We start from the raw sequence: 26,277 nt of genomic DNA on the forward strand, positions 1-26,277 counted from the left end.
CTGATTAAGTGGAAAATGAAAAGAGAAATGTCCTGTTCAAAGAGAGTGTGAAAGTTGCCTTATAAAGGAATGGTTGCATCATGCTAACTTAAACTTGCAGTAAAATTGTAAATATATTTTTTGGAGATAGAACTGCATATTTTGTCTCTAATCTTTGCAACATATTTCTCTTTGTTAAATAAAATAAAAAAGATCTTTTCTTAACAGAAGACAAGTGCAGCATACCAATGATTCTTTCCTCCTTCATTTTCTGTAAATCCCCTTTTCATCCAGAATGGAATCCTTTACTGCAGTTTTCTCCCACATGGGTATTATTCTCTAGCACTCAAGTCACGTGGCCCAAGGCTGGACCAGAGGACCAAAGAGTCTCGAGGAAAGTGCCTTGTCAACAAGGCTTCCACTTAAACCTGAGATGCTCGTGCTTGTATGCTGGTGTCATGGCTGGACGGAGCTGGTCTTGGGAGGCAAGACCTGTGCTGGAGCTTGGGCTTCTCTGGTTGAAAACAGAAGCCAGAAATTCTACTTGTAAACCATTAGGCAGGTGTGCAAAGGAGATGGTGTTCCTGGAAACAGGCTGATTGGCAAGGCCTTTTAGATATTAAAGCACAGTTGCAAAATGAATGAGTCATGCCAGGCTTGGCTATGCACACTGTAATTTATGACCAGAGTCTGTCTTGTTTAAAATTGCAGTGTAGCTGTACTGGTTCTCTAGTGGCTCAGGTAGACAAGACATGAATTTCCAAGCTTAGTGAATGAAACTTCCTTTACCTCTTGCATTTTTTTTGAAGGAGGAAGAGGAGCATATCATACAGGCTTTCGCAACTACTTTAAAGACTACTGCAAATCCATTAAAACTTTTCTGGTAGTCTCACTGAGCAATGCAGCATGCGTTTTTGGAGTAATATAACCAATGTCTGTTAGCCAATTTGAGTTTTGAAAAACTAAATGTATTGAAGTATTCATGTTATATAAGTGTTTATAATAAACAGCATTTCCAAAGATTAATTACAGAATATAGCAAAAGTATATCATTTTGAGATGTTATGACACAGGCTATATAGCAAGTAGGTTTGTTATTGAGGTTTGTGATTTGTCAGTTCTAGAACTTCCTCATTGTACTTGAAGACACGCAGAGAGAACCATTTCCCCTTCATCTCTCTGAAACCATATTATTATAGTTCAGGTAATGTGTTTTTTGTTTTAGAGGGTGTACTACTATATTTGAGAAATAAAGGGGACTGTTTCTTCAGCATGCAAACTTGTGGATGCCCAAGGAATAGCTGTGAATGATTCTTGAGGTTTTTTCTTGTCCTTCCCATTTATACTGATTGTATGAAATTAGCATTTCAATAATAAATTGGTATCAGTAATCCAGCAGAATTTTTTTTTAGTGTGGTTACAGAGAAATGTATGCTAATTCTGAATTACAAGTAAACAACATGCAGATATTTGGATTATGCATATTTAAATTTGCTAATTTGGAAGCTAAGCTTTTTATAAATATCTTGGCTGAAGCTGAAAAGGGCCAAAATCTAGAAGCTTGCTTGGCTCATCCAGTATTGATGGGCAGTGTCAAGTTCAAATACTTAAATCTTCAAACTTGCAGTTTTCATGTTTAAAGCCCAGAATTACTTGCATGTGTGTCACACAGAGCTTTTGTTATCCTAGTGAATGTATTAGGATGAAGAATTGAAACTGAATTTCTATCTTATTATAATATACTCCTACAGTGTCTCTTATCAGATCTTAAAGTGCTTATACTTTCACAAGGAAACCACAGCAGTAGCTGTTCCCAGGCTGACTTGACAGTGCTGCAAGACCAACATACATACATCTATGTAGTTTTGTCACTAGTCTGTTTTGCAAATGTTGTTCCATACATAACGCAGCTCATCAGTAAAATGTAAGCTGCTTTGAGTCCTGATGTAAATAAATGTACATGGGCTTATAAAAGCTTCTTATTGATTTGGGTTTATCTCTTTCTTGTTTAAGCTGTTTGTAAGCAGTGTTTAAAAAGGTGCACACATAGTTGGTGACAGTTTAATCAAACCCATTTTAAATAATCGGTAGCAGTTTAACTACAAATAGTGCATGTAAATAAGGCTGTAAAAAGACTGCCTTCTCAACAGATCATGTCTCCTCTCACAATGTAGTTAACTGCTGAGCATGGCAACTTGCATGAATGCTCACAGCGTTTGACTCCAGTTCGTTTGGTGAACTCTCTAGTAGAGTAAGAATGAATGTGGTGGTTGTCCAGAATTGAGCAGCATCAGCAAAGCTGTTTTAGCTGCTTGAAATCAAATATCATTCCTAGTTTTGTATGCTTGTTAATGACCTGAAGAGAGTGATATCACAAGTATATGTCTGGGATGTAACTTGACCTTCTTTATGGTTGGGTGTCTTCCAGGAGGCAGAGACTTGTTTCTCACATTAAGAGGCAGGGTTTATTAGCTCTGAACTGATGACAACAGCATCACAGTTATACAGTTTCTTCACTGAAGCTGGCTTGCGTTCAGACACCTTCGTGCACTGGCACAGTGATTGTAGGACTCCACTCTGTAGTTGTGCACTTTAGACTTTTGGACTCAGATGAATTTGCAAGCTCAGCTGTACAACTGTATAAACCCTTTTTTAAAAAGCTTTTGTTTATAGGCCAAGTATATTTCAAGTACACTTTAAAGCAGATCTAAAAGACCTCTTTCAGACGTAACTGTGGATAAAGAATTGCATCTCTTGATGATAAAGTAAGCTTTCAGTTTCAGATAAGTAGAGTGCTTGGATAAATAAGATCAAAATATTTATGTAGGACAATAGTAATAATAAATCTCTATCAGATATTTGTAGAGTAGGATTTCACATTGAATTTGATTACATATGCAGGCTTTTTTTTTCCCTGGTGGTGGATTAGTACACAAATTCATAGTATAATATAATATCTATATATATAAAATATATAATGTAAACAACAGATTTCAGTCTTTTTCCCTAGGTAGTAATTTGTTGTTATTATGTTATGGGAGCTCCTAGAAGTTGTAGTCCTTGACTGGGTTCCCACTGTTGTAATTGCTCTAGCATGATGTTTTCTTTCTGCTGCTCTCCAACGAGATTGTAAGCTTTTAAGTAGGAAAAAAAAAAAAAGGTGTTTTTTCTAAGAATTTGTCTGCATGGGAAATTATTTAATGCGTTTGAAGTTCCTGATCATTGCTTCAAACTGAGCCATAATGATGAATAAGCAGCCAATTTAAGAGAGAAGAAAACCAGCACTCATTGGCAAATAAAGGTGGAAAAAGTGCTTATGTGCAAGACTACAGCAGCACAGGCACAATGTTTTTATTTAAGGACTTCTTGAAAGGAGGCAGGGAATCCGAAGTTACTTGTTACTAGTAACACTGGGTATTAAGAGATCTCCAGTTTCCCAACAATCTTCTGTTCCCCCTTTTACTGTACATGCGTCCTCTCTCTGGAGCAAACATTCACAAATTAGTCCGAGGCTCCAGTGCAGGGAGTGCAGCTACTCTGCTCTGTCAGAGCTGCACTTGGCATTGTTTCCTCCTTTTCACTTCCCTATCCATTCAGGTTTGATGGAAGCTCTTTCCTTTCTACCCTGCATTTTCTCTGTGATAAATGTAGTTAGAAGTATCCTTTCCCATCGATTCTGTAAGACTCCAACAAAACCTACTGTTATCCATCCACCATCTACATCTCACCCTAGCCTGGGGTCTGTACTTCCACACTTCTTTTTCACACCTACTCATGAAACCTTCAAAAGAGTTTGCACGCATTCCTTCCCTTAATCAAGTGTGACAGGTTTTTTTTTTAAATCATGCACTTGGGTGAAGTCTTGCTCAGACACTCATCGGTCCTGCTTTTGTTTGAATTTTCATAGTATGTTGAGGGTCCCCAACAAGACTTCCGGTCAACAGAGGTTTGCGGATAATCATCTCTATTTGATGTGATGGTAGAGCTACTAATACGGTGTGAGGAAAAAAAAATATCTGGGCCTTCCAGGATGTAGGACAGGATTGCTGCTGGCAGAGTTGGTGTGAGCAGGGAATAAGGATGTAATTGTAGTAAACTGCAAGCAAGAGAAACAATGGAAGAGAGCATAGGTGAAAAGTTCCTTCTGAACTTCAGCTGCTGTTAACGAAGCACAGTGATGGACCTCTCTCTAGGCTTTTCTTACTCCTGCTCTTCAGTGTGGAAAGGTCTAGTCTCTGGCTTGAGAATGAGATATGAGATGTTAGGAGCTGATTCTCTAGTGAGTAACCTGTGGATTTGTTGGATCAGCTAGAACCAGACATCCAGAAAAATTACTTGGAGAAGACTTTCTGTCTCCAGTGGTGCCAGGGTGAGAGGAACACAGTTCCTTCCTCTTTAAGAGTATTCACTGCAGCAGAAGTTTTCAGCAGTGCATGAGCCACCACTTGTTCTCTTCCTGGGTAGCAGAGGGTTGTGCACAACAAGTAGAACTTTTGTCTCTGTCTTCTGAGGCAAAGATGAAGTAACTAACTTGTTCAAGGCCGTTACCTGTCTGTGTCTGGAGAATTAACCTCTGCCCCTGTTAGAGTAACTAATACTGGGGCTGCTGGTGGAGAACAAGAAATGCTCAAAAATTAGCAAGAGCTGGTGCTAAAGTGGAAGTGAATAGACATGGCATCTGAGCCTTTCAAAGCACCCTTCCCAATGGCATACTGCAACTGATTTCATCATGGAGTAGGAAGAGCACACTTTATTTTCATTTTCTTTCCCCTCCTTATCCTGTGAAAAGCATTGTTCTCAAGAACAGTAAGATTGCGTGCTACTACTTTTCCTAGTAGATTAATTTGTTTCTGCTCTGAAAAGTTTATCACAAAGCAATTGTTCTTTAGAAATTTTAACTCACCATTTTCTTTATCCTTGTCCCCCTGCTTCTCAGTCACAAATCCACTGTGGCCATAAAAGAAATGAGAACAACAATGCTTTGAGCCATGCTTAATTTGAAATACCTGCTGTCTGCTGTATTCTGTCAAGCATTATATTTGATGCTGTTTGCTCCTAGACTTGCATTTGTTTCACTTTATAGCTGAATGAAAAGGCAGCTGTAGACACACAGCAACAGCATAATAAAAGTATGTATTAGTAATATATTCTGTGACAACTGGTGGTGTGTTAAATTTTTCAGCAGTTAGAAAAAGAAGATAATTTTTTTTTTTAATAACACTGAAGAGTCATTCTGTGTTCACAAATTCATTCAGATGATGGTACCAGGTAAAGTTTACATCTTAATAATAAGGATACTTGAGCACTCTTTACCTTGGGAGTCATGGCATGTCTGTCATTAGAGGCCTTTGAACAGGTTAGGCAAACATCTGTCAGGATGACAAAGCTGTAGTTCATTCTGGTGACGCAGGTTAGTCCTAAATAGGCTTTCAAGGGTCCCATCTATCCTTTTTCTACAGCTGGGATAATTTTGTAATTTCCTTGTGACTGTTTCCTAAGTATTCTGCATGGCGTGCCACACAAATTCCTTTCAGCTGTATTTCTTTTAGTGGTCATGGAGATTAGATCACTGAAGAATATGTAGTACATTTTCTATCACTTTCCATTAGGCCATTCTGTACCCATCAGGTAAGCCACGCGGAGTTCAGTAACTATATACTGAACCTAAAGAGATGCTTACTTCACAAAGTTACCTCAAAAATAGCAAAGCTGTTGGCTAAACCTCCTTATCATTTGGCTAGCACAGAGTTTTGTTCTGAAATTCCACTTAATCCGGAGCATGTATCTCTAAAATAAGTTGTCTGACCAGTACTGCTTTTCCTGCTCTGGTATTTGTAGCAGTGAAGTCTATAAGGAAAGAATTAATTGGTGTTTTGGTGGGGAGAAAAAACTAAAAGCTCTGAGCAAATGTTTTAAGTTTGTTCTTTTTGTTTTGAGTGAAAATAGTGTTGTAGCTGTGATAACAGCAACTCAGACTTGTGGGGAGAGGTAGTTGCTTTTCTTAGATGAGCTCATACAATTGATAAAAGTAGATAAGCATTTAAGCCTGCTCTAAAGCAGTGCTTGCCCCCTGTAGTTTTCCAGCTGCACTAGCTGATCTAATGAAATACATTATTTTAAAATAAACCTTATTTTCTTACAGGATCCTTTGGCAAATATTTTGCAAACCAGAAATTTCATATTCAGTGATCTTCATATTCACTCCTATGGGATTTCTGTGCTGTAACACTGCTCCACATGAAATAGATTTCTGCTCTAAGTATTATTAATGGAGGATGTGGCACAGGGGAGACTAAATGCAGGTCAATAGGATTTACTCTCTTCTAACTTGGGCAGAACTGGGGTGTAGCTGTTTCTCTGAGACCACTAAACAGCTGAATCTCCACATTCTTGGGTTTTAGTGACTTTCTGGTGGACCTTGTGAGTAACCAAAGGCTTAATTTTCCTGTCAGTTTGACAGTATCTACTGGTTTAAGCAAGAAGGTACACAAATATTAACAACTTCTTTCTGTCGGTTTGAACTCTTCTGTTGTTTCAGAATTTAAATTCAGTTTTACTCTCATGTCCAGGGAGCTTTAAATAATACTTGTCTAAAGTGTGTCTGTGAGGAGAATCCGTCCTATTCCAGCAGTGTACATTTGTTCAAACAGGGCACTCCGAAGTGCCATTAGTTCTTGCCTACAGCAGCAGAACACTTCCTAATGGAAATGGGCACTTGGAAAGGAAGATTGCTGGGTTTGGAAATACTGTTTAGGGAAGTTATTCTTCAGAGTATGGTCTGCTAGATTACCACAATAGCAAACCCGTTCTCTGAAGAAATCCTTGTTCTTTCCATAAATTTTCTTCATGGAAAATTGGGAGGTGGGGGAGAAAACCTCCAAAAGCCCTATTTATGTGTTTCCAGGCAACATGGTAAATATTCTTTGTAGAATAACCTTAAGTACGCTCAGACGCTTGTGGTGTTTGTGTGGCTGTGCTGTGTTTACACAAGCTGCCTAGGTGAGATCACTTGCTCTGCAGTGCCATTGGTACATGCCATGCTATTAGCAGCTCTGCTGCACGGAGACCTGGCTATTCATAAATGCACAAATAACATCATGAGGTTACAGTGAGGGAGCCAAACTGCACTTTTTTAGATCATTATTCTCTAACTACGTGCACTGAAGCAGGGGACCTCCGATTGATACCTTAAAGAGTTTCACTGAGGCAGCTGCCTGCCTGCATTCAGGTGCAAGGTGGTCTTTCAGTTTTTAAGGTTCACCTCACCTTTCATAACCCTTACAGAATGGCAGCCCAGTTCTTTTTGTTGCAATAGAAACAAGGCCACTAATAAATAGGGACACCCAGCTACCTTATCTATGCTGACTTAGCGATCCAAACAGAAATAAGTACCAACAAACCCTCCTTTATTCGGCAGTAGGAACTGCATAAAGAAGTGATGAGCTTTAAGGAGGAATTGGTTTTGCTACATTTATTTCCATTTCCTTGATGTGGATTCTCTGGGTATGTCATCCAGAGTAAGGACTGGAATGTAAACATGTTGCTGCAAAATGAATAGTCACAAATGTGATTCGAATGACAGTATCAGTCTTGCAGGATATAAAACCATGCTTAGAAAATGCAAGGAGTAATACTCAAGAATACAGAGAGTACACAGTAACCAAATAACAACTGTATGATGAAATCTGTTGAATCAGGAGTTCATCACACAGTATTTGTACAAGCACTTTAGCTTCTTCACCTACATGAAGGCAAGGGAGAGCGAGTAGATTGCTGCTGTCATGGTACTTTTCATGATCTAGCAGACTGACTTACAGTAAAACTGCATTCAAAAGATTAAATTTGCAGCCATAAGAGTTTGAAAGTTTATCTCCTACAGAATTTGAGTGTTTTGTGTGGTTTACACACATACAGCAAGTAAGCTATTTGAATCTCCCTAGGGCTATTGTATATTGATGTTCTTCATTTGCATTCTAAACTTGCACAGACGCAATGTATTCCCAGATATCTGTGGCTTGTCTGTTTCATAAATGTAACTCCATTTACCAGCGGAATAGCTGTCTCCTTCTGCATGTAATATTCGGGTTACGTTGATGTAATGGTTTGTGCGATCCCTTGGAAAAAGCACAGGCTGATAAATATCACAGATAAGTAATGAGAATATGCTTACGACGTGTTTTGTGGTGCTGTGCTGGATGCACCTGAACCAGCTCTGACAGGCTGGTGCGGCAAAGGGCTGCGCCAAGAGATAAACCCCAGGTCCCAGCAACCATGCGGTGTTGCTGCCGGGGCCCTGCGTCCAAATGGCAAATGCCGCTTCCAGAGCTGGCTTGTTGAGCCAGCTCTTTGGTGCTGTGTGTTAAATAGTGTTAAATAGTTCTTGTTCAAATCAATGGCCCAGATTCTTACAGAGTTTTTTCATAAATTCTCTTACAGTATCCTGAATGAGACCAAAGGAGGCAAATCAGATGTTAGTCTACATTACAGGCTAGGGAAACCAAGACAAGACGTGGTATTGTATATTTTCACCTTGAATGCTCTTTAGCTTTGGCTATCTTACAAAAGGCACATCAGAAACAGGCAGGTTACCAAAATAGGCTGGATTTTGGATGAGATGAGAAAGGATAGGGGAGGGATTAATGAATGAAAAGAGTTAGTTGTGTGTTCCTGTCTTCTTATTCTAAGTGATACATAAATTAAAAGCCATAGTAACTTTTGTGTAAAGGAGAATGTTAAAGGGTACTTTGGATGCAAGAAGAAAAAATCTTGAAGCCTAATTTTCATCTCCCATACACTCCTTCTCCCAGAAATCCCCACTTGCCTCCCCATTGTCAATATTTACACTAGTTATATTGAAGGTGTACAGTTGTAAAAGTCTAACAGAGAATAGCAAGATCATCAGTTACATAAAGCAGGGAAAACACCTAATCATTATAGCATGCCTGGACAGACTTTTGCAATTGGCATCTCTCTTTGGTATCTGTTACCTGGACCTGGTGGGGATGGTAAATTATGACTTTTAGTATACAGCTGTAAAAGAGTGTGAGGGAACAGTATAGCTCAAAGCACTGTACAAACATGAAATTGTCCATAACACAGAGCCCACCCCACTGGCTCTGCATAAGGCAGCCTGTTTCACCCCTGCTGTGTGCCAGGAGACTGAAACAGAGATAAGGTTAAACAATATGTACAGGATTCAAGGGCACAGTTTCTTTTTGCTTTCTTATCTGTACAGACTTTTCAATTGACTTTTAATCCTTCTTACACAGGCTGTTTAAATCCCATCAACACTGTTTATAAATGGAGATTTTTTTTAATAACTCAGCCTTACCCAAGCAGACAGTTTTCAAATTGCTGCTGAATGCTGCTGTATTCATTAAATCTCATAGTGTTGCCAGCTGTCCACTATTTCTTGCCTACTGAAAGGCTTTGAGTCCCTCTTTACTTTGGGACTTAATTGTTAAATAGTGTTAACTGGTATTCCTGCATTTTTGTACTGGCCTATAGTGTTAATTGTGAAATAGATAACAGTTCAATGTCTCTGAAAATCTGTGTGATAATTAGATGCTCTTTGTAACTGTGATTTATTGTATTCATTTGAAGAGAGGCATCTGGATTTTCTTTCTCAGATGCTGTAGATTTAATAACATGTAAGGTTGGCTCTAAATAATGCTACTGATTTTAGAAGGAAATCGTAATGAAGTCCACAGAGTTACACTGAAGACTAGTTTTTATATGTACGTGCTGCTGTATGAACCACTGACATAACCAGCTGGAATTGTCCCAAGCTTGGGTGGGTGTTTGTCCAAAGAGAGAAAACAAATACAGTAGCTGCAGTGGAAGGAGTAGGTAGGCTAATTTTCACATCAAATTTGTGTGTTTCTATTTGCTAGCAGCTCTGCTTCATAATAAAACATGAAAGTTCAATTCTAAGAATTGATTACATCTGCAGAGATTATACAGCAAAGGCTCAGGCCATTGAGAAGGATTTAGTTGCGGTTTGGTTACGGATTCAAGTAAACCCATGTTTTCCATGAAGTACCTGCCCCATCTTAAACTTTCACTGTTTGAAGCTTCCATGAAGTTGAATCACACACCAAATCTGCTTCCCACCCCCCACATACTACACAACAATTTATGAACCTGCTGTCCTGGGTGAGTCCCTTTACTAGGGTCCTGTCCTGAGGCCAGACAAGTAGAGGAATGTTTTTCCTTAGGAGTCCTTTGCCCCAGATGCTCTTTCTTACTCTCCCCACCTAAGCCTCTGGTTTGCCATCCTTCATTTCCAGGAACTGTGTTTTCTGGCTTATACTGTCCTTGTCCTTAATGACCAGCAGATCCACCTGTCAGGCACTGGGGAGGAGTACAGCCCTGTTTTCTTCTACTTTTACATGTATATGAGGTGCAGAGAGAGTTTTCAGCCTCCACCTTCCAAGTTCTTCCGAGGTAGAAGGAAGTTGTGGTGCGACACTCAACCTGCATTTAGTGAACTCATGTGAGTTTCAGGTTCACAATAACAAGCTGACCCAGATAAATTCTGCCAGACTTTCTGTTTCCTGGGGCAATTCAGGTATCTCCAATCTTCAAGTGGCTTTGACAATGAGCCATCGGCAAAGTAATAACCTGCTCTCACAGAGCTGGAGGTCTTTTGGAAATAGCAGCAACCTGTAGCATGGCAGAAATCAGACCTTGCATACCTTGAAAGTCTTGGTGAAGGTTTTACTGAGGGGCTGCTTTGCTTGCAGGGAGTTGTCCTGAAGCTTTAGTACATCATAAGTCCTTTAACAGTTCTAGTTGACATGTCATAGAAGAGCCAAGCTGGCCTAGTTTGGGAAGCAGTGTGGGCAAGAGAGACTGGAAACAGTAAAGCAGTAGAAAAATGTTATCCTGATTTCTGTCTGTATTAGTCAGTTTTGTAAGACCCAAGTCATAGTGAATTTTCATTTCTGTGCTTGCTGGAGCTAGCACACACGCTGAAGGGACAACATCCTCTGTTCTGCACATGGCACCACCAAGTGTCACCAGCGCTCATACTGAGAGTGTCCAGAGTCAGGCGAGCAGGTGGGGCTGCTATGCAGATCCAGAGCACAGTTCAGATAATTACTGCCCAACCAGGCTAACAGCGAGCAATTCAAGACAGGGTAGCAACTAAAGGAAAATCAGATTCACTCTCCAGTAATTTCTGCTTCTTTCAAGTAGAGACATAATGGTGGGGAAGGCGAACACTGAGAGAAATTAAGGAGAGATGATGTAGGGAAGAGGGAGTCCAGGCTGAGAAGGGGGAAGTCAGCTTGGGACTGAATTGTGATTAGTGTGCACTGATCTGAATCTAAAAGCGAACACTGAGAGAAATTAAGGAGAGAATTTTGTGACTGTATTTGCTGAAGGGGCTTCCTACCAGGGAAGAACTTGGTGTGCAAGCCTTATTGGTACGTGTGTATTAAGGGATGAACATGTAGGTCTATGTCATCTAAATGTAAAGAGTTACCTATGTTTGATTCATATTTAAGTAGATTTTCATCACATAAAATAGGTCATGAACCCAGGGTCCTGCTGAAATGACTTTGAGCACGCGCTCTTCTTAGTCTCCTATCTGCATTTGGGTGTACTAGTCAGTTTGCAAAAACACTGGGCAAAGGAAAAAGTTGGAAAACAATTTCACAATATGGAAAAGATGTGCTGGTTCTTAGAAGCATCACTTAGAAGTTAACTGAAAACCTTGGAAACTTGCTTTCTGAGTCTTTCTCCACACTCTTTTCACATAATTGCAACAGTGCTTCAAAAAGCTTCCCAAGTTGGTTTAAGGGCACCTAAGATGGGATCCTCTGCTTGATGTAAACTGTTGTCTATAAGCAGCAAGCCACAGAGATTAAGTGCCCTTCCACCACAGGAACTGTATGCTTTCCAGGGTAATGTACACACTACACTTAGATAATGTTTGAGGTTGTTACCACACTGAAAATATGTGCTGTTTCTCCAGGCAGTTCACTTAAATCTTCAAATCTAATTTGCTGACTCTAGTTCCCTTGATGTTCCTTTCACAATGTACTGTACTTACAAACTTTCTGAGCAGCTGCCCACACCCTTTGCCCCCTGAGACGACTGGGAACGTGGGTTAAAGGTTGTAGATGGTCTGATCAGAAAGTTCACATTAGTGTCAAATGCAGTTGCCCAGCTTCTCCAACAGTTGGTGGAAGTTTTGTGTGAGTAGAGGAAGAAAACATATTTAGGGAGAGACTTGTATAAAGCATATGGGAAAAATGGGTGCAGCTGTATTCCTTCAAATCTGATGGTGACCAAAATACCAGGATAAATGTCATTAATATTTAGTTGTTACTTTGCTAGCTGACAGAGAAAACGTGAAATAAATTTGCTTTGAAAACTATAATGTAAAGTGTTCTTGCTCCGTTCTGTCAACAAACTCAATAAAAATAAACAACCAGTTATCATTAAGTTCTTGTATTTTTTATTTTTAAAAAATGTTTTAACCATGCATAGCTCAGTTAGGAATTTAGTAGGATACTCAAGTGCAAAATTCAAATTACTTTAAAATAGACTATTTCCATTGAGAGTGTGTTCTAAAAATGAGTGGAAAAGGCATTTACTTGCCAAGTTCAGACTTCTGTTTCTACTGCAGCTCTGGATGATATCCCTGACTTTTAAACAGGCTGCAGTCAACCCCGTGCTCCAGGTGCTTGGGATGGAGTGTGTTTTCAGCTGCTGTTGAGTGAGAATTGTTAGCTGATTGCTTTAAGACTGGCTTGGGCACCTCTGTGTCCAGTGTTCCTTAGTGGTGTACTTTTAGAAAAAAGTTTTGCATAATTACTTGTTTGTGGTTGTTCTCTCTTTTTTAATAGCCACATAAATGTCAACAAGCTGGCACGCAAGACAGCATAGCAGGGTTGTAGGATAACTGTGGCCAGTACCTTTCTGTCATTCTTGTACCCATATGCCTTCTTAACTTACCCTCTGTCTTGGACAGTATTCTTGTGATTCCTCTATACTCAGCCCTGGATTTGTGCCATATATTCCATATATGCTGGTTGCTTATTACCAGGCAGGCCTGTCAGGGCTTGAGGATGTCATGTCCCTCTCTTGGGAAACTTGTGGCCGCTAAGGCTTTCTTAAAACAAAGGATCATTTGTTGATACATAGAGCAACAATTCAGAGAGAAGAATATTGAGCCAGAAATCTAAATGTATGTTTTGTTTTATGTGAACGTCTGTCTTGTTATGAGGCAGAGCAGGCAGTTGTGTTGTTGGGTTTTTTTTATCAGTACCCATGTAGAGAGTTAGTCTGTTTTTAGGACCCCATAAATAGTGCTGTCATTACCCACACACATTCCTGTCCCACCCCTGCCCCGTCCTCCTGTGCCCTCCTGGAAGATTGTATAGACAAGGGAAAAAAGGAATTTGGTCATTTGGGGCTTCTAGTAGCTGGTTACATGGTCTCTGTAAAACAGCTGCTGCATGCATACACCCGGGTGCCTGATGTGTTTGGGGCACGTTCAGACCTATCACACATCATACTTGGATGGTCAAGTGGTGCCCAGCAAGCCAGATGTGTTCTGGATGCACGGCAGTTACTTTTCATGTTTGTTTGTTTGTTTGTTTTTCTATTTCCAAAATGTGTTGAGCTAAATGTGATGTATGCTGGCCACCTGGGCTCTGCCCACATTCCCATACAAAAGTGTGGGACCCCTATCCAGTGATTTCTTTTACTGAGCCTCTCCCTGCAAACCAGCTCTTCAGCTTGCCTCTAGCTTCTTTCTTCTTCCCTCTGCCCCTCAGAGCAGCTGTGTTTAAGAAGGGTTCAGAGCCATTAGGATAATTTATCCAATTGTTGTATCATGTGAAACAGGGCAAAGTCCTCCACTCTAATATATTTGCTGTGCAAGTTTATGTGGGGGTTATCTTTCCTTCCTGTTCAGGTCAGCTTAGGCGTGTTCAGATGATGAATTTTGATTGCTTGAGAGAGACCATTTCCCTCAGCCAGGGCAATGTGCTGCCAGAAACAACTTGAAGTGGCCCTAGCATAAAGCATTCCCTCCCAGCAGTGTCTTGACTGTATTTCAACAAAAGAATTAATGCAGGATAGCTATTAAAAAAGTGTCTGCCTGCATGTGTAATGCTGCATTTATCTTTTACAGCCCTGAAAACAAATTTACTGTAGAAAACATGGCCCTTGCACATGAAAGACAGACTACAGATGATACTTCAGTATGAATTCAGGGATGCAGGGTTTTATTTATGTATTTTTACAGAGCAAAGAATCAGCATCTTGGAAACAAGAGGGGCCCGGGGACGCCTCTCATTGCCACAGCTGAACCTCCCTTTCTGTATCCCAGTTAGTGCAAGCTCTAAACTTCACCAGCTGGCTGTGGACATGCAAACACCTTGCCTTAGCAAAATGACTCCTACCAGGCTTAAGTTTAAATCCAGGTGGATGATTCTCAGAGCCCTCTCTCTTTCCCTAGCCCAGTGCTCAAATTCTGTCCTGCCAATCTTTGCTGGTTCAAATCTTAATGCAGCCCTTGGCTCTGGTTTCTCTGTGAGCCCGAGGTCTAAGCTCACCGAAATGGTTTTTCCTGGATTCATCCCAGTCTTGGTTGTTTTAGCTATCGTGCAGTGATCCTTGACAACTCCAGACCTACACTTTGCCAAGTGATTTTTTTTTTTTTTTTCACTACAGCTCCAGGAGTTGGTCTCTGGCCCTTGTTGGCTACAGTCCAAACCTGGCTTAGCCTCAGCCCCGACAGCTTCTGGATAGTATGATGGTACGTGTACATTTCTTCCGAGTCAAATTTCACTTTAGGTCATAAATCATTTGTTACTGTTATGAAATTTATCTTTTAAAAGGGGAAATACATTTAGATGCGTAAATGCAAATACTTACGGACAGGTTTTCTTCTGAAATAATAGAATGAATTATTTTTGTGGTCATTTCTCTCATGATTTGGACTTCTCAAGATGATGACAAACACATCCTGATGAAATAATCCTCTCTAGGCACGTCAGCAAATTAATCAGAATTTTTTGCTAGGAGCTTAGTTTACAGGCTAAGTGATCATTGTTGCATCTTCATTGGTAGTGAAAACGTGGTCCAGTTCTGCCCAAGCTTTCATTTGCTGCATTGTTTTGCTGGCTCAGAATCCCTGCTGAGCAGTCAGAAGGCAGTTGGGACGGTGGTGAGAAACAGAGGGACAGGTACAGATTTGTAGCTTTACTGATAAAAGAAGAAAGCGTTTGAGTGCTATTGCTTCGTATCCAGTAAAATAGATTTATAAGCTTAAATGTCAACTGTAAACACCAAAACCTTTACTTAAGGACATTATCCCTGATGTAGTATTGTCTTATTAAAATGTGCATGTGTGTTTATTATGGTATGTGTGCATTGTTATTTATTTACTTGTACTTCATCTATTTACTTTACATTTGAAAACTGCTATAAATCAGGCTTTAACACTAGCTTGATTGCAAAATATTGATTCTGCTGTGGAAATAGGAGAGCATTGTGTCTTCTGCAGCACGTTCTGCTGTACGTATTTTGTGTGTGGTTTCAGCGCATTTGAATCTGAGGGACTACACATACAGTGCTGGCCTTTCCCAGGACTTCTAAAGAAGTATCACATATTGAAAATGCTGTATAGCAACTAGTCGGGGTGGTCCAACAATGGGAGGTGGCCTTTCCTCTCTCAAAATAGCAAGTGGTTGATTTAAAATTATGATTGTACAAACAGTGGATTTAAGGCTAAGTTCCAATATTGTGGTTAACTTAAAAAAACCAACCAACCAAACAACAAAACCAACAAACACCATTTAACAGTATTTGAACAGAAAGTGCTAGAATTGGTTTCAAGCCTCTTCTGACTTAGTTCCCCATACAGATAAGCATTTGAGAAGGGAGGTGGGGGAAGGTACTAACAGCTCCACTGTTTGGACATCACCATTGCAGACAGCAGCACTGCAAGGCCAGAGAAGTTCATGGTTTTACGGAGATCTCAAGCAGCTCAGTTGCAGAAATCTCCCTGCAACTTTACAGTTGTTCTGCAGGGACCTAAAGCTTTTGTGGCCTGTAGTAAGCACCAGGGTAGCAGTGGCGGTAGGAGAGTAAGGAGATGGTCCTACAGGCAGGTTGGTGTCAGGCCAGCTTCTCCCATGGGCCTTGAAGAGAGCTCCAGAGAAATCCAGGATTTAGGAGGATGCAGGAGTTGTGCCATGTTAAACAGGGGCACATGCACAATGTCCTTGAAGCATGTGTTGGCAGGGCTGGGGTGCCTCAGAGTGTTGGCTGCTACTGTTGCTGGTCACAGGGCAGGGGTGGCCCTGATCGCCCCGGGGGCTTCTGCTCCCTGCTGTGTCCCCTGGGCGGGTGTCAGTGTCCTTTTAACTGCAGTAAGAGAAAGAAATGGCATATTAATGCAAGTGTCAAAATACTAAAACCCACCGAAGGAGATGGTCTTGATTGCTGAGTAGAAGACAGAGCAGATCTTTTAGGATTTGTATCAGCAGGAAAGCGGGGCGCTTTTTTTTTTTTAGTTCTTCTGTTTTAGAAAGCAAAGGCCAATAAACTGATTTGGGTCAAAATGTCTCAGCCATGTCATCTTCTCAAATAGGGAAGAATGAAAAATACAGTGCTGTCTGGATTTAAACAGAACACCAATAATAACTGCCAAAAATGGCAAGAAATACACAATCTATTTTTTGTTTTAATTATTCTCTTCAAGCAGAGGTCTTAATCTGTTTGAGTATAAAAGTAAAAGAAACAGATCTGATACAAAAATAGCAGATCTGTTATTATCTCCTTAACTTAAAACAATCAGGTGTTGAATAGTACCTAGATTATGATCTGTTTTCTTAACTGCTATCATTAAATGAATGCTGTGGGTTACTCTTCCAGGATGGTATGTTTTTGCTTAACTTTTTGCCAAGATAATGTTCTAAAGGAGTTGATAAATCCTATATTATTATTGTACTTGGCTCTGTATATTGAAGAAATATGGAGAGAGATTCAGTCTCGAGGAACTTGCAACCTTACTATCAAGATAGGTCATTACAGAAGATGCAAGAGGAATGTATTTTTATAGGTGTGTGGACTTTTTTTCCCTAATAATAATAATTAAAAAAAAAAACTTTGATGGTTTTCCAAAACTCAGAAAGTTGGATAAGTAATGTATGTTATCTGGGTCACAGCTAGACTGTGAAAACTGAAAATAAAATAACTGGGTTTCTTTTTCTTCCCTGTCTGCTGCTCTGAGGCACACTGACCATGTGCCTGAGGGTGGCAAGTGTAAGAAGAAAGTCACGAAACAGTTCTCCAAACTGCAGTTACTGATATAAGGGTTCCTGAATCTCTAATGGTACTTCCCATATTCATTTAGTACTGTTTCAGTTGATTTTATCTCATTGTAACAATCAAGCTGTAGAAAAATAGCCTAGAGTCTTCTTGAGGTGCATTAAATGATTTACATGTTTTTGTGGCATCCCATTCTTTTTTACTTGTCTTTATGTGGGGAAAAATTGAGTTAAAAAAAAGGGGGGGGGGGAATAAAATCACGTAGGTTTTGGCTGTAGTGTGAATACATGTGAGATTAAGAGTTGACTTGGAAGAAGTCTAACAAAGCATTTTAAGAATTGCTAGCTTGTTCCTTGGTGAAGGCTTTACAGAAATAAGCTTTTTGTTTGTTGTACCTGCAAAATCAAGTCTGGCACGAGCCTCAGGTCAGAGTTTCTAGCAATTTTCTAGAAATACACCTGAGCCCCTTAGGGCAAAGATGACAAAAACTTCTGGTGAGGAGATGCAATTTTGAGTTGCATGTCAGTACGTACCAGAGTATGAAAGTAGGTTTTAGCTGCGACTTCTTCCCAGGACACTTGCCAGACATTTCCTGCAGACTCACCGTGACCTCGCAGCAACGCAGCGCTGGGTCCCTCACTGTCATGATCTCACTTAATCCCAGTAAGCCTCCAGTACTCAGGCATTTTTTCCCCATTTGCTTGTCCTTGTGTCTGATTTCTGCCAGAAGCTAATAATGAGCTGCATTTCATTGCTTTTTCTTCTCTTTTCACATAAAGACTGTTTCTGAGGTCAAATGTAGTTTAAAAGACACAGAACCCTTAAACACGCAGAAATGGTTCAGCTGGCCTTCCTTTGCTTGGAAGGCACACATTTGCGTTGTGTGAAAGGTTTTGTTAGCAGCGGATTGCCCAGAGTGATAAGGCAACTTCCATCTGTGTAGGATGGGCCTTCCAACAGCATCTTTACTGGACAGTGGTGAAGCATGGTCAGACAGCCAGCAAGTAAGGTGGTACTGCATTGGCTTGTTGCTCTTCACTGAATCAAATACAAGGACTAGGAGTTGTAGGAAGTTCCCAAGGGTGAATTTTCACTCAACTGAGAAAGGATATTTGTCTCGTTCCAGTATTCATCTTGGGGAGAAAGGGCCTAAGAAAAAGCAGTAAAATGGATACCAGCTCCAAGGAACTGTGCAAAATGGCAGTGGTGTCACCTGGCAGTTTGCTAACTGAAGGGAAGAGAGGAGACCTCTTAAGGCCAAACCAGGTCTAGACAGCTATGAGCTATGTTAAATTTTCTTTTTTTGGTTGAACTCCAAATGCACTCTTTTATTAATATTAACGTGGGGAGGGGGGTTAACCTTAATGTTTATTTAGTACTGAGACTGCAGAGTGGTTGGCCGCCTGCAGTTCTCCAGAGAGTGGCCATCTGCAGCTGGACAACTGATCCCCTCTCCATACACCTTCTAGTCACCAAAAGATCAGAAGTTACCTGTGAGTTACTAAGGTCAGTTTTGAAACTAGTTCTAATAACACAGGCTGTCATTCTCAGGGAGCTGGGTCTGGGTGGGGAGTTTGTACCCAGAGTATTCCTGTGTGGTGCATGAGCCTGGAGCCACCTCCGAACAGTATCAGAAGAACCCACTTCTCTAACACTGGATATTCACAGCAAGCCAGACAAACAACTTTTATAGTTCAGCTGCTGTTCATCAGCCTAGGAGGAGCTGTGTACCCCCATCAAAAAGGGGAAGAATAATCTGGTAAAACATTCTTTCAGTCTACTAAGATTTAGATATGCATCTTTAATCTACCTATTTGTATTAGTCTTAGAAACCGTAAATCTGTTTCCATGTCCTTGCCAAAGCATGAATAATCTCAAGATCTCAACTTCTTATCCCTCCTTAAATTAAACTTTGTACTTCTGCTACCTCATAACTGCAGAAGGGAATGTTAAATTTGGACAAGCTTTGGTGAGAGAAAAACCAAAACAACTTGTGGTTTAGAGGTGGGGGCAAGCTGTAGAAATCTTCTTACAAGAAGAATGACTGTTTCGGGGGAATAAGAGTCCTGACTGATGAATCAAATAGTTCAGGGAACAGAAATGCCACTAGAGTTCTTGGAGCTTGCTGAGTTGCTGTGCTTCCCATATTGTTATGATGATAAAGATTTTTACTATTCTAGAAATAACAAATGTATAATAAAGGGATAGAAGAGATTAGGAGATCCATTTGAAATTTGTTATGAAAAGGGTAGTGGCTGTGGACAGCAAGGAATGAGAGGAATCCAGAAGGAAATGTTGAGAGCGGCCAGTATGGGGCTGCTTAGTCATTGCTGAAACACCTGGTGACTTCATTAAGGGATCAGATTAGGTGGAGCTGCTCAAGCTATTCTGATTGAAAATATTCTTGCACCCATGCTTTTATTGCTGCTTCTTCACTAGGAGTTACATCCCCTGAGATCTGGTGGTCATTGTTAGCAATACCTAACCTCTATCTATCAAAATGAGCTATAACAATTTTAAAAAGTAATCACACGCCCCCACCCACCCCAAAATAGTTCTCCAATCACTTACTTTGTACGTAGTTCTGAGTGCTGTTGGCAGCAGCTGGGCGGGCAGGTTTTAGGACAGAGACCCATCCCTCCCACTGGGATCAGTGACACCCGGGTTGGTGCAGTGACCTCTTCTGCTGGCATAGCTGCAGATGGGAGACACCACCCATCTGCCACTGTCTCCCGGGCTTCAAAGGCACTTGGACGCGAATGCTGGTATTTACATCCATTCTGCTAAGCTTGCTGATGCTACCATATGAAACCACAAGAGTCCAGTCCTAGGAACTAATACAAATCAGGTAGCTCAGAGCCCCAAAGAATTATCTGGTTTCATTTGTAAATGTTCCTGGGAAAGAATCATCTCATCATTCTTTGAGATGTTAATTTGATGTCTAGGGCATTGCAGGAACAGGCATTTCAAGTGCTCCTGCTTGGATAGCTTTTCTATGGAAAGAATTTAGTATCTGGGTTTGCCAGTTCTTCAGAGTAATCTGTTTGTGCTGAACTTGACTCAAAAAAGTCGCCTTATTGGACTGAAGTGGAAGTAGGCCAAGTTACAGTGGCTAAGAGCAGATATACGTGTTTGCAGGATCAGGCTTTTCACACTGCAACTGCATGGTCTCCTTTTGGCTTCCTTGGGATGTTTCTTCAACTGTAGCAATAAGAAAAAATTGCATTTCTGATGACTTAATGTAGACTGCACAGATGGTAAACCCATCCTTTCATGCAAGCAGCATTTATGGAGGTGCTTGTTGTGAAAGAGTATGTTTTCCTCCTTTAGGTGGTATTTGCTTTAGGTGACTTAATGTGTATCTATCCTACACTCTTTCTGAGTGAAAGGAAACTTGGTATCTATCAATATTTTCATGTTAAATTATTTTTTTTTCTTTCCCTTATAAGCATTTCATTCGATCTGTGTTTACTTGCATTGATACATAGTCAAACATGCTGTTGTGTTTCCCCAGGGGAATGCTCAAGTTATGCAAACTGTACCATAGATCTGTCCCCATGTGCCCCAGCCGCACTGGTTTCTGCACTCTTTAGTACCCAAATGAGCTTTGTGCTCGTGTCAAACCATATTCCCTCATGAAATTGCCAATGTAGCTTGTTTTACTAGCCCCCAAATGGAAATAATTGCAGTCCACAATTGTGTACTGATTTATAGATGAGCATGTGGCTCAGTTTTGTGCATTCCTCGATTTGGGGGAGTTGTACTTTGGAAATACTGTGTGAGGGCTGAGGTGGAGACAGGGGTGATGAGATTATGCCAAGGCAGAGATGTACCTGGGGCCTGAGCAGAGCTTGTGTACTCAGGCCATATGGGAGAGCTTTTAAGACCATTATTATTTGTTTGCTATGGCTGTGCAACTTCCTCTTCCCCTTTGTACACACTTTTTCTGACATGCAGTCACTGCTTTTATCTATCCTGATACAGAAAGCAAAGAACATGGTATGATTTCCTACCTTTCTGCTGTTGCGTTGTTCAATGAAAGAGAATTTCCCTTGGACAATGTCAGAGAAAAATCTGCATCTGTCAAGGTTCTTTGTATAGGAACAAATGTTAACATAAACAGGCTTCCTCACAAATACCCAGCAGGCAGGGCCATCAACCACAGTGGGGGAAAAACACTTCAGGCAACTAAGGGAGTGCTGCCTTTCCCCCCCCTTTCTTCCCTCCCCTCTTCCAAGGGTGTTAACAAATTCATTGAAGGGGGTGACCTTTCATCTGACATGCAGGCACTCTTCTTGCATTTCAGCTTTCAGGTAATTACTCTCTTTTTCAACAGTTTTTTTGAGCACAAGCCAGTTCTTTCCCTGTGTTTGAAAAGGAGTCCATTCCTTCTGTTTTTGTTATGTTTTGGCCTGAAGTAAGGATATAGCCAGTGGGAATTAAACAGTGTTCTTCATTATTTTATTAGCTCACAATATGCAACCTTCCTTGCCAGTATTACATTCTTCTTTTTCCATGCTTCTGTCGAGTATTTGATGAAGTGCAAGTAAGTACCAAGCACAATTCATTTCTTCTGGAGAAACCTGCCAGCTTAAAGCCAAAGCCCCAAATGAGGAGCTGTGGTACCTGGGCACCTCTAGGTGATTTAACGTAACTGCTGCTAAGCCTTCAGAAATATCCCTTGGCTTTCCAGAGTTAACTGCATAGCCCAGAGAGGTGATGGTCTTTGCAAAGTGAAGAGGATAGGAAGCTTCTAAAGCTTCAGCATTAGAAATGTGCACAACTGCTGCTGTGAGTCATGTCGCCACATTCCCCTGACAGCACTGTCCTCAGTGCTTTCTGCATTTTGCTGCAAGATTCATATACCCATAATAGGAACAGTTTTTCAGTGTTCCGTTTTACATTTAACAGAAGTGTAAAGTTCAATGTCATGGAATTTCCCTGCTTGGTTGTTAGATAGCTTGGTAGGACTCAAAACCAAGCAGCCTGAATTTTAGGCAGAAGCCTTCCTCCCCAAAATGAGTAAGTTCAGGAGTTCAGAGTTGTGCTCGCCTCCTCCCATCAAAACTGCAACAGAAATTCTCCTCGAGGTCTGTCATATTTTATTTTAATTCAAAATATTTGAAGGAATATTCAGGTTTATAAATCTTAGATTGCCATGGAAGACAAAAAATAAAATCATATGGGACAGCTTGGGGACTTTTTTTTTCTTTTAAAATAATTGATGCCATAAAATCCCAAACCGAAAGAGGTGGGAGATGTAAGGCATCTGGCAGAGTTTACAGCCCTGGGGGGTCGACGAGAGAAGTACAGCCTGCTGCAAACAAAGGCTGAGTGTTTTGCTGATGTGATTGCAAAACATATGTTTGCCCAGGACTGTTATGATCTTGGGAATAGGCAGGAGGCCAGATTTCTCCAGCAGCATACTTAGTCACACAAATATCTGCAAAATGTTAACCTCTTGCAATTTCTCAGTTTAAAAGCCGTAATTAGCTTGTTGCTTAAAGAGAAGGTAGAAACTCTTGCATAAGGAGCAGGGAAGAAGAAAAAAAAAACAAAAACCAAGAAGTGGTGTCCGAAGAGCTCCTCGGTGCCGGGGAGAGCGGAGGAGTCCAGCGCTCAGGGGAAAAGGGGCCCTTGCTCCTCAACCCTGCTCTGCCGGGCCGGGGGCAGCAGAGCAGCGAGGCGGGGTAGACGGGTGGGCCCTGGGACGGCACTTGCCCCCGGGCTGGGTGGCTCCGGGCCGGGGCTTCCCCTTCTCCCCCTGTCCGGGGCATGTGTGGGCATTCCCGGGGGCTGGCAGGCAGCGGGCGGCAGGGAGCACAAAGAGGGGGCGGTGGCAGGCAGCTGTTCGCCGCTCCGCCCCAGGGAGGAGGAAAGGAGGGCCCGCCCCGGCGGCGCTGTGCGGCGGGGTAGAACCGCGGCGGGGCTGAACCGCGGCGGGGCTGCGAGGGGGGAGCGGCTGGCCGCAGCCACGCAGCACCGGCATGAGGGTGGCGACGCCGGGGTCACAGCACCAGGTACCCGCGGGTGGCGAGGCGCTGGGGTCGCGGAGGTGCCCCCGCAGGGCTGGCCCTCCCCAGGGCAGGCGGTGGTGCTCCTGGGGCGCATCCCCAGGGAGAAGTTGCTGCTCAAAGGTGGGGAGGGGGTCCGGGCAGCCCCCCTGCAGCGATCGAGTCCCGGCTCAGCTGCGGGGCCGGGCAGGCGGGAACAGGGCTTGTTCGTGGGCTCCTCGCTCGGCCCATGGGGACGTCATTCTGGAGGATAACTTTTGGGGGATTTGCAGGTCCTTTCTAGCTCCCGTCTATGGGATATCCAGCTACTGCCCACAGTGACAGTGAAGATGCTGTGGCTATCCTCCCCATTGCCACTGGCTCCCAGAAAGGCTGCGTACAGCTTGTGTGTGGTGGTGGGATGACTCTGCTGGGTTTTTAGGCTCATCCAGGTAGTTTTTGCCTCTGCATTGCCGGGTGTTTCTTTATTTCTTGCACAGACTTGGATTGTCCTTTTGAAACAGTGCTTCTCGTGCTTCTGATAGAGAAGAGCTTGCTGTAAGTGTAAACAAGTGAAAGTCAATAGCATTATTTTAGACAGGAATTAAAACACTGCTTTAGATCTCTTTTTTAAGTTTCCTAGTGTCGCCACGTTTAGATTTTTCTTTAATGGAAATTTGTAAATCCTGAGACTGCTGCAGGTTGCTACAGAAACTATTTTGTATTCTTCTGGTTTGTACAGATCTGGTATGTCTTGGATACAAATTGCTTTGCTTTGACATAATCCAGCAGTACAGTCTACATAATGCAAACGGTAACTGTCACATTTAAACTTGTTTCCTTCTGTGTCACTGATCTGTCGCTATTTAAACAGTGTCTACAGCATGGAAATTGCAGGCATTCCTTCCAAATCCTTTGCCCTTTAATACTTTTTGTTTCATTGTACACATTACAGAACTGGCATATAGAAAAACTAGGCACTAGTCATTGAAAGTCAGCCTCTTGGTTTCAGTGAGCTCAAATAAAAAGAAAATTGGGTTGTGGTGTCTAGGCAGTCATGTCACAAAACCACTTCAGGAAGAGCTATTACTGCTGAGGAAGAATAGGTAGCACTTAGGTGCCTTGAGACTATTCCAGTTGGATCTGCTCCTGCTACTTGGCCCTAGAAGATGACCAGAGAAGAGGGGTTAGAGCTTGAAACTGAGCAGCCTGGAGTTTGCTTTTATTCCTGCTGTGTGAACAGGGCATGTAAGCTTGGGCACATGCTAAACCAGTTGGGGATGTTTTTGAAATCTGCTATTTCAATGGACTTTGAGACATTCAGAGAAAATACACTTACTAATATTTAAGCTAAAATGAAGTAACTTAAGGGCTTAAATTCATATATAGATTTATTCTGTGGAAACAGAAACACTTCAACATTTGCTATGCTCTAATTCCAGTGAAGAGTGGTAGGTCTGCAGAACAAAGTGCTTTGTAACAGAGGGGGAGTACTTGTTCTCAGTTCTTTAAATCTGTGCAAGTGGAGACATGTTTAGTGCTTCAGTTGAATGACAGTCTGAGAAACCCAGAAAACTGAACCAATGCAAAAATTTAGAATACATGAGCATTTTTGAGACTTTTTTCTTCTGTCTTTTTAACATGAGAAAGCCACAACAATTGTGGCTGTTTCTGCAGTAGATAAATGAATAAAATAGGAAAACCTGCCAGTTCTGCCTAATGCCACATGTAGAAAAGGTGTAGGATTTGTGAGATTGTGTTTCTGGAAAATAACCATATTTGATCACTACTTTTTATTTCTTAATCCCTTGATCTCCGAAGGCTACCCATCTGATGAGGGAACTACAGTAGCTACTGCATTTAGCAGAACTGAAAATATACCTTTTAAGCTGAGTGCGTATCAGTTTGGTGATAAATAACTTGTCCTGCGAGGCCAGTTGTGCCAGTCATTGTCGTTAAAAGTCCCGAACAAGGGAACTCCAAATTTGTAGCCTGTCAGTGTTACCACCAGTGTGGTTTTGCTGTCGGTGACCTTTAAAGGGGAAGTAGGAACCAGACACAGCGAGCAGAGCAGCCGCAGCGGCGTGGGGCCTCTGACACTGGTAAGTGTCCACGTCTCCCTTGGAAGTGTAGTGTGAGCTGCTTGGATGCTTTGGGACATGTAAGCCTATGAGAATATAGAGATCTAAATTGGTATTTTTAATGTCATCTTGAAATGTATACAGTAGTATACTAAGTTGAATTCTTCAGTACTGGTGTGTTGTGGGGGATTAATTCTACTAGGAGACCGAATAGTTTTCAACGCACTGCTCATTGTGCCTTTCTTAGCCCTAAGCGTGGATACGAATGCACTTAGATTATGTGAAATGATCTCTTGATTGTCTAGGAAAACGATATCCCCAAAAAAGGTCACCTCAGACTCATTTCCCTTCTCTAGTTCCTTCCTTTAGATTGTTTTATATTGCATTACAGTGTGTGATTTTTGTACAGGTTTGTTTGAATCTAGTGGTATTTAGTGCTTAATCAAGACACAGATTATTCACATGAAGATGTTAATCCAAATGTGGTTTAGTGAAGTAAATCAATAATTGTATTTTTGCTTTGTGGTGACTTGTCTGTGACAAAATGTTCTTTTTGCCATTTAGAGAAGGCTGAAGTAGGTATGTAAATAAGTCTTCCTGGGAGATAAAACATCTGATATTGGTACTGACTGTACTTGAGGGGAGCAAAATGAGTCACTGTGCTAACACTAGGGAAGAAATCTGAAGGTTGTGGTTCATAGCTGGAGTTCAGCTTGCAAATCCTGAATAACTGAAAATTAAAAGTTCAGTAACAGTCCCCATACTCATCTCACAAAACTGTAACTGAGTTTTGGGAAAGGTTTTGTGATAGGCAGCAGAGCTCTAGCTTCCAGGAGCCAGCAGTGTGGGAGGAACGGGGATGTGAAAAAGCATTTTAGGTGCACTGTGGAGCAGGAGCTACCGTGAGGCTCCTTTTCTAGAGAGAGGCC

At 41.6% G+C, this 26,277-nt stretch overlaps 1 protein-coding gene across 5 annotated transcripts in view; it reads left to right on the top strand.

Moving 5' to 3' along the window:
• SESN1 (sestrin 1) overlaps nucleotides 1-26,277 on the top strand; it is an 81,280-nt gene that overhangs the window by 40,791 nt on the left and 14,212 nt on the right. The window contains exon 1 of one of the 5 annotated variants that reach the window (XM_065834648.2): nucleotides 23,162-23,294. The exons of 3 other annotated variants lie outside the window; for them this stretch is intronic. In XM_065834648.2, coding sequence (XP_065690720.1) covers nucleotides 23,262-23,294 — 33 coding nt within the window. In that variant the 5' untranslated portion in view covers nucleotides 23,162-23,261. Of the gene's footprint in view, nucleotides 1-23,161; nucleotides 23,295-23,767; nucleotides 23,826-26,277 lie in introns of those variants that run through there. One more of the 5 variants, XM_071806653.1, reaches the window with a different exon arrangement.

The sequence above is a fragment of the Patagioenas fasciata genome, chromosome 3 (assembly GCF_037038585.1).
Source record: "Patagioenas fasciata isolate bPatFas1 chromosome 3, bPatFas1.hap1, whole genome shotgun sequence".
Taxonomy (NCBI): domain Eukaryota; kingdom Metazoa; phylum Chordata; class Aves; order Columbiformes; family Columbidae; genus Patagioenas; species Patagioenas fasciata.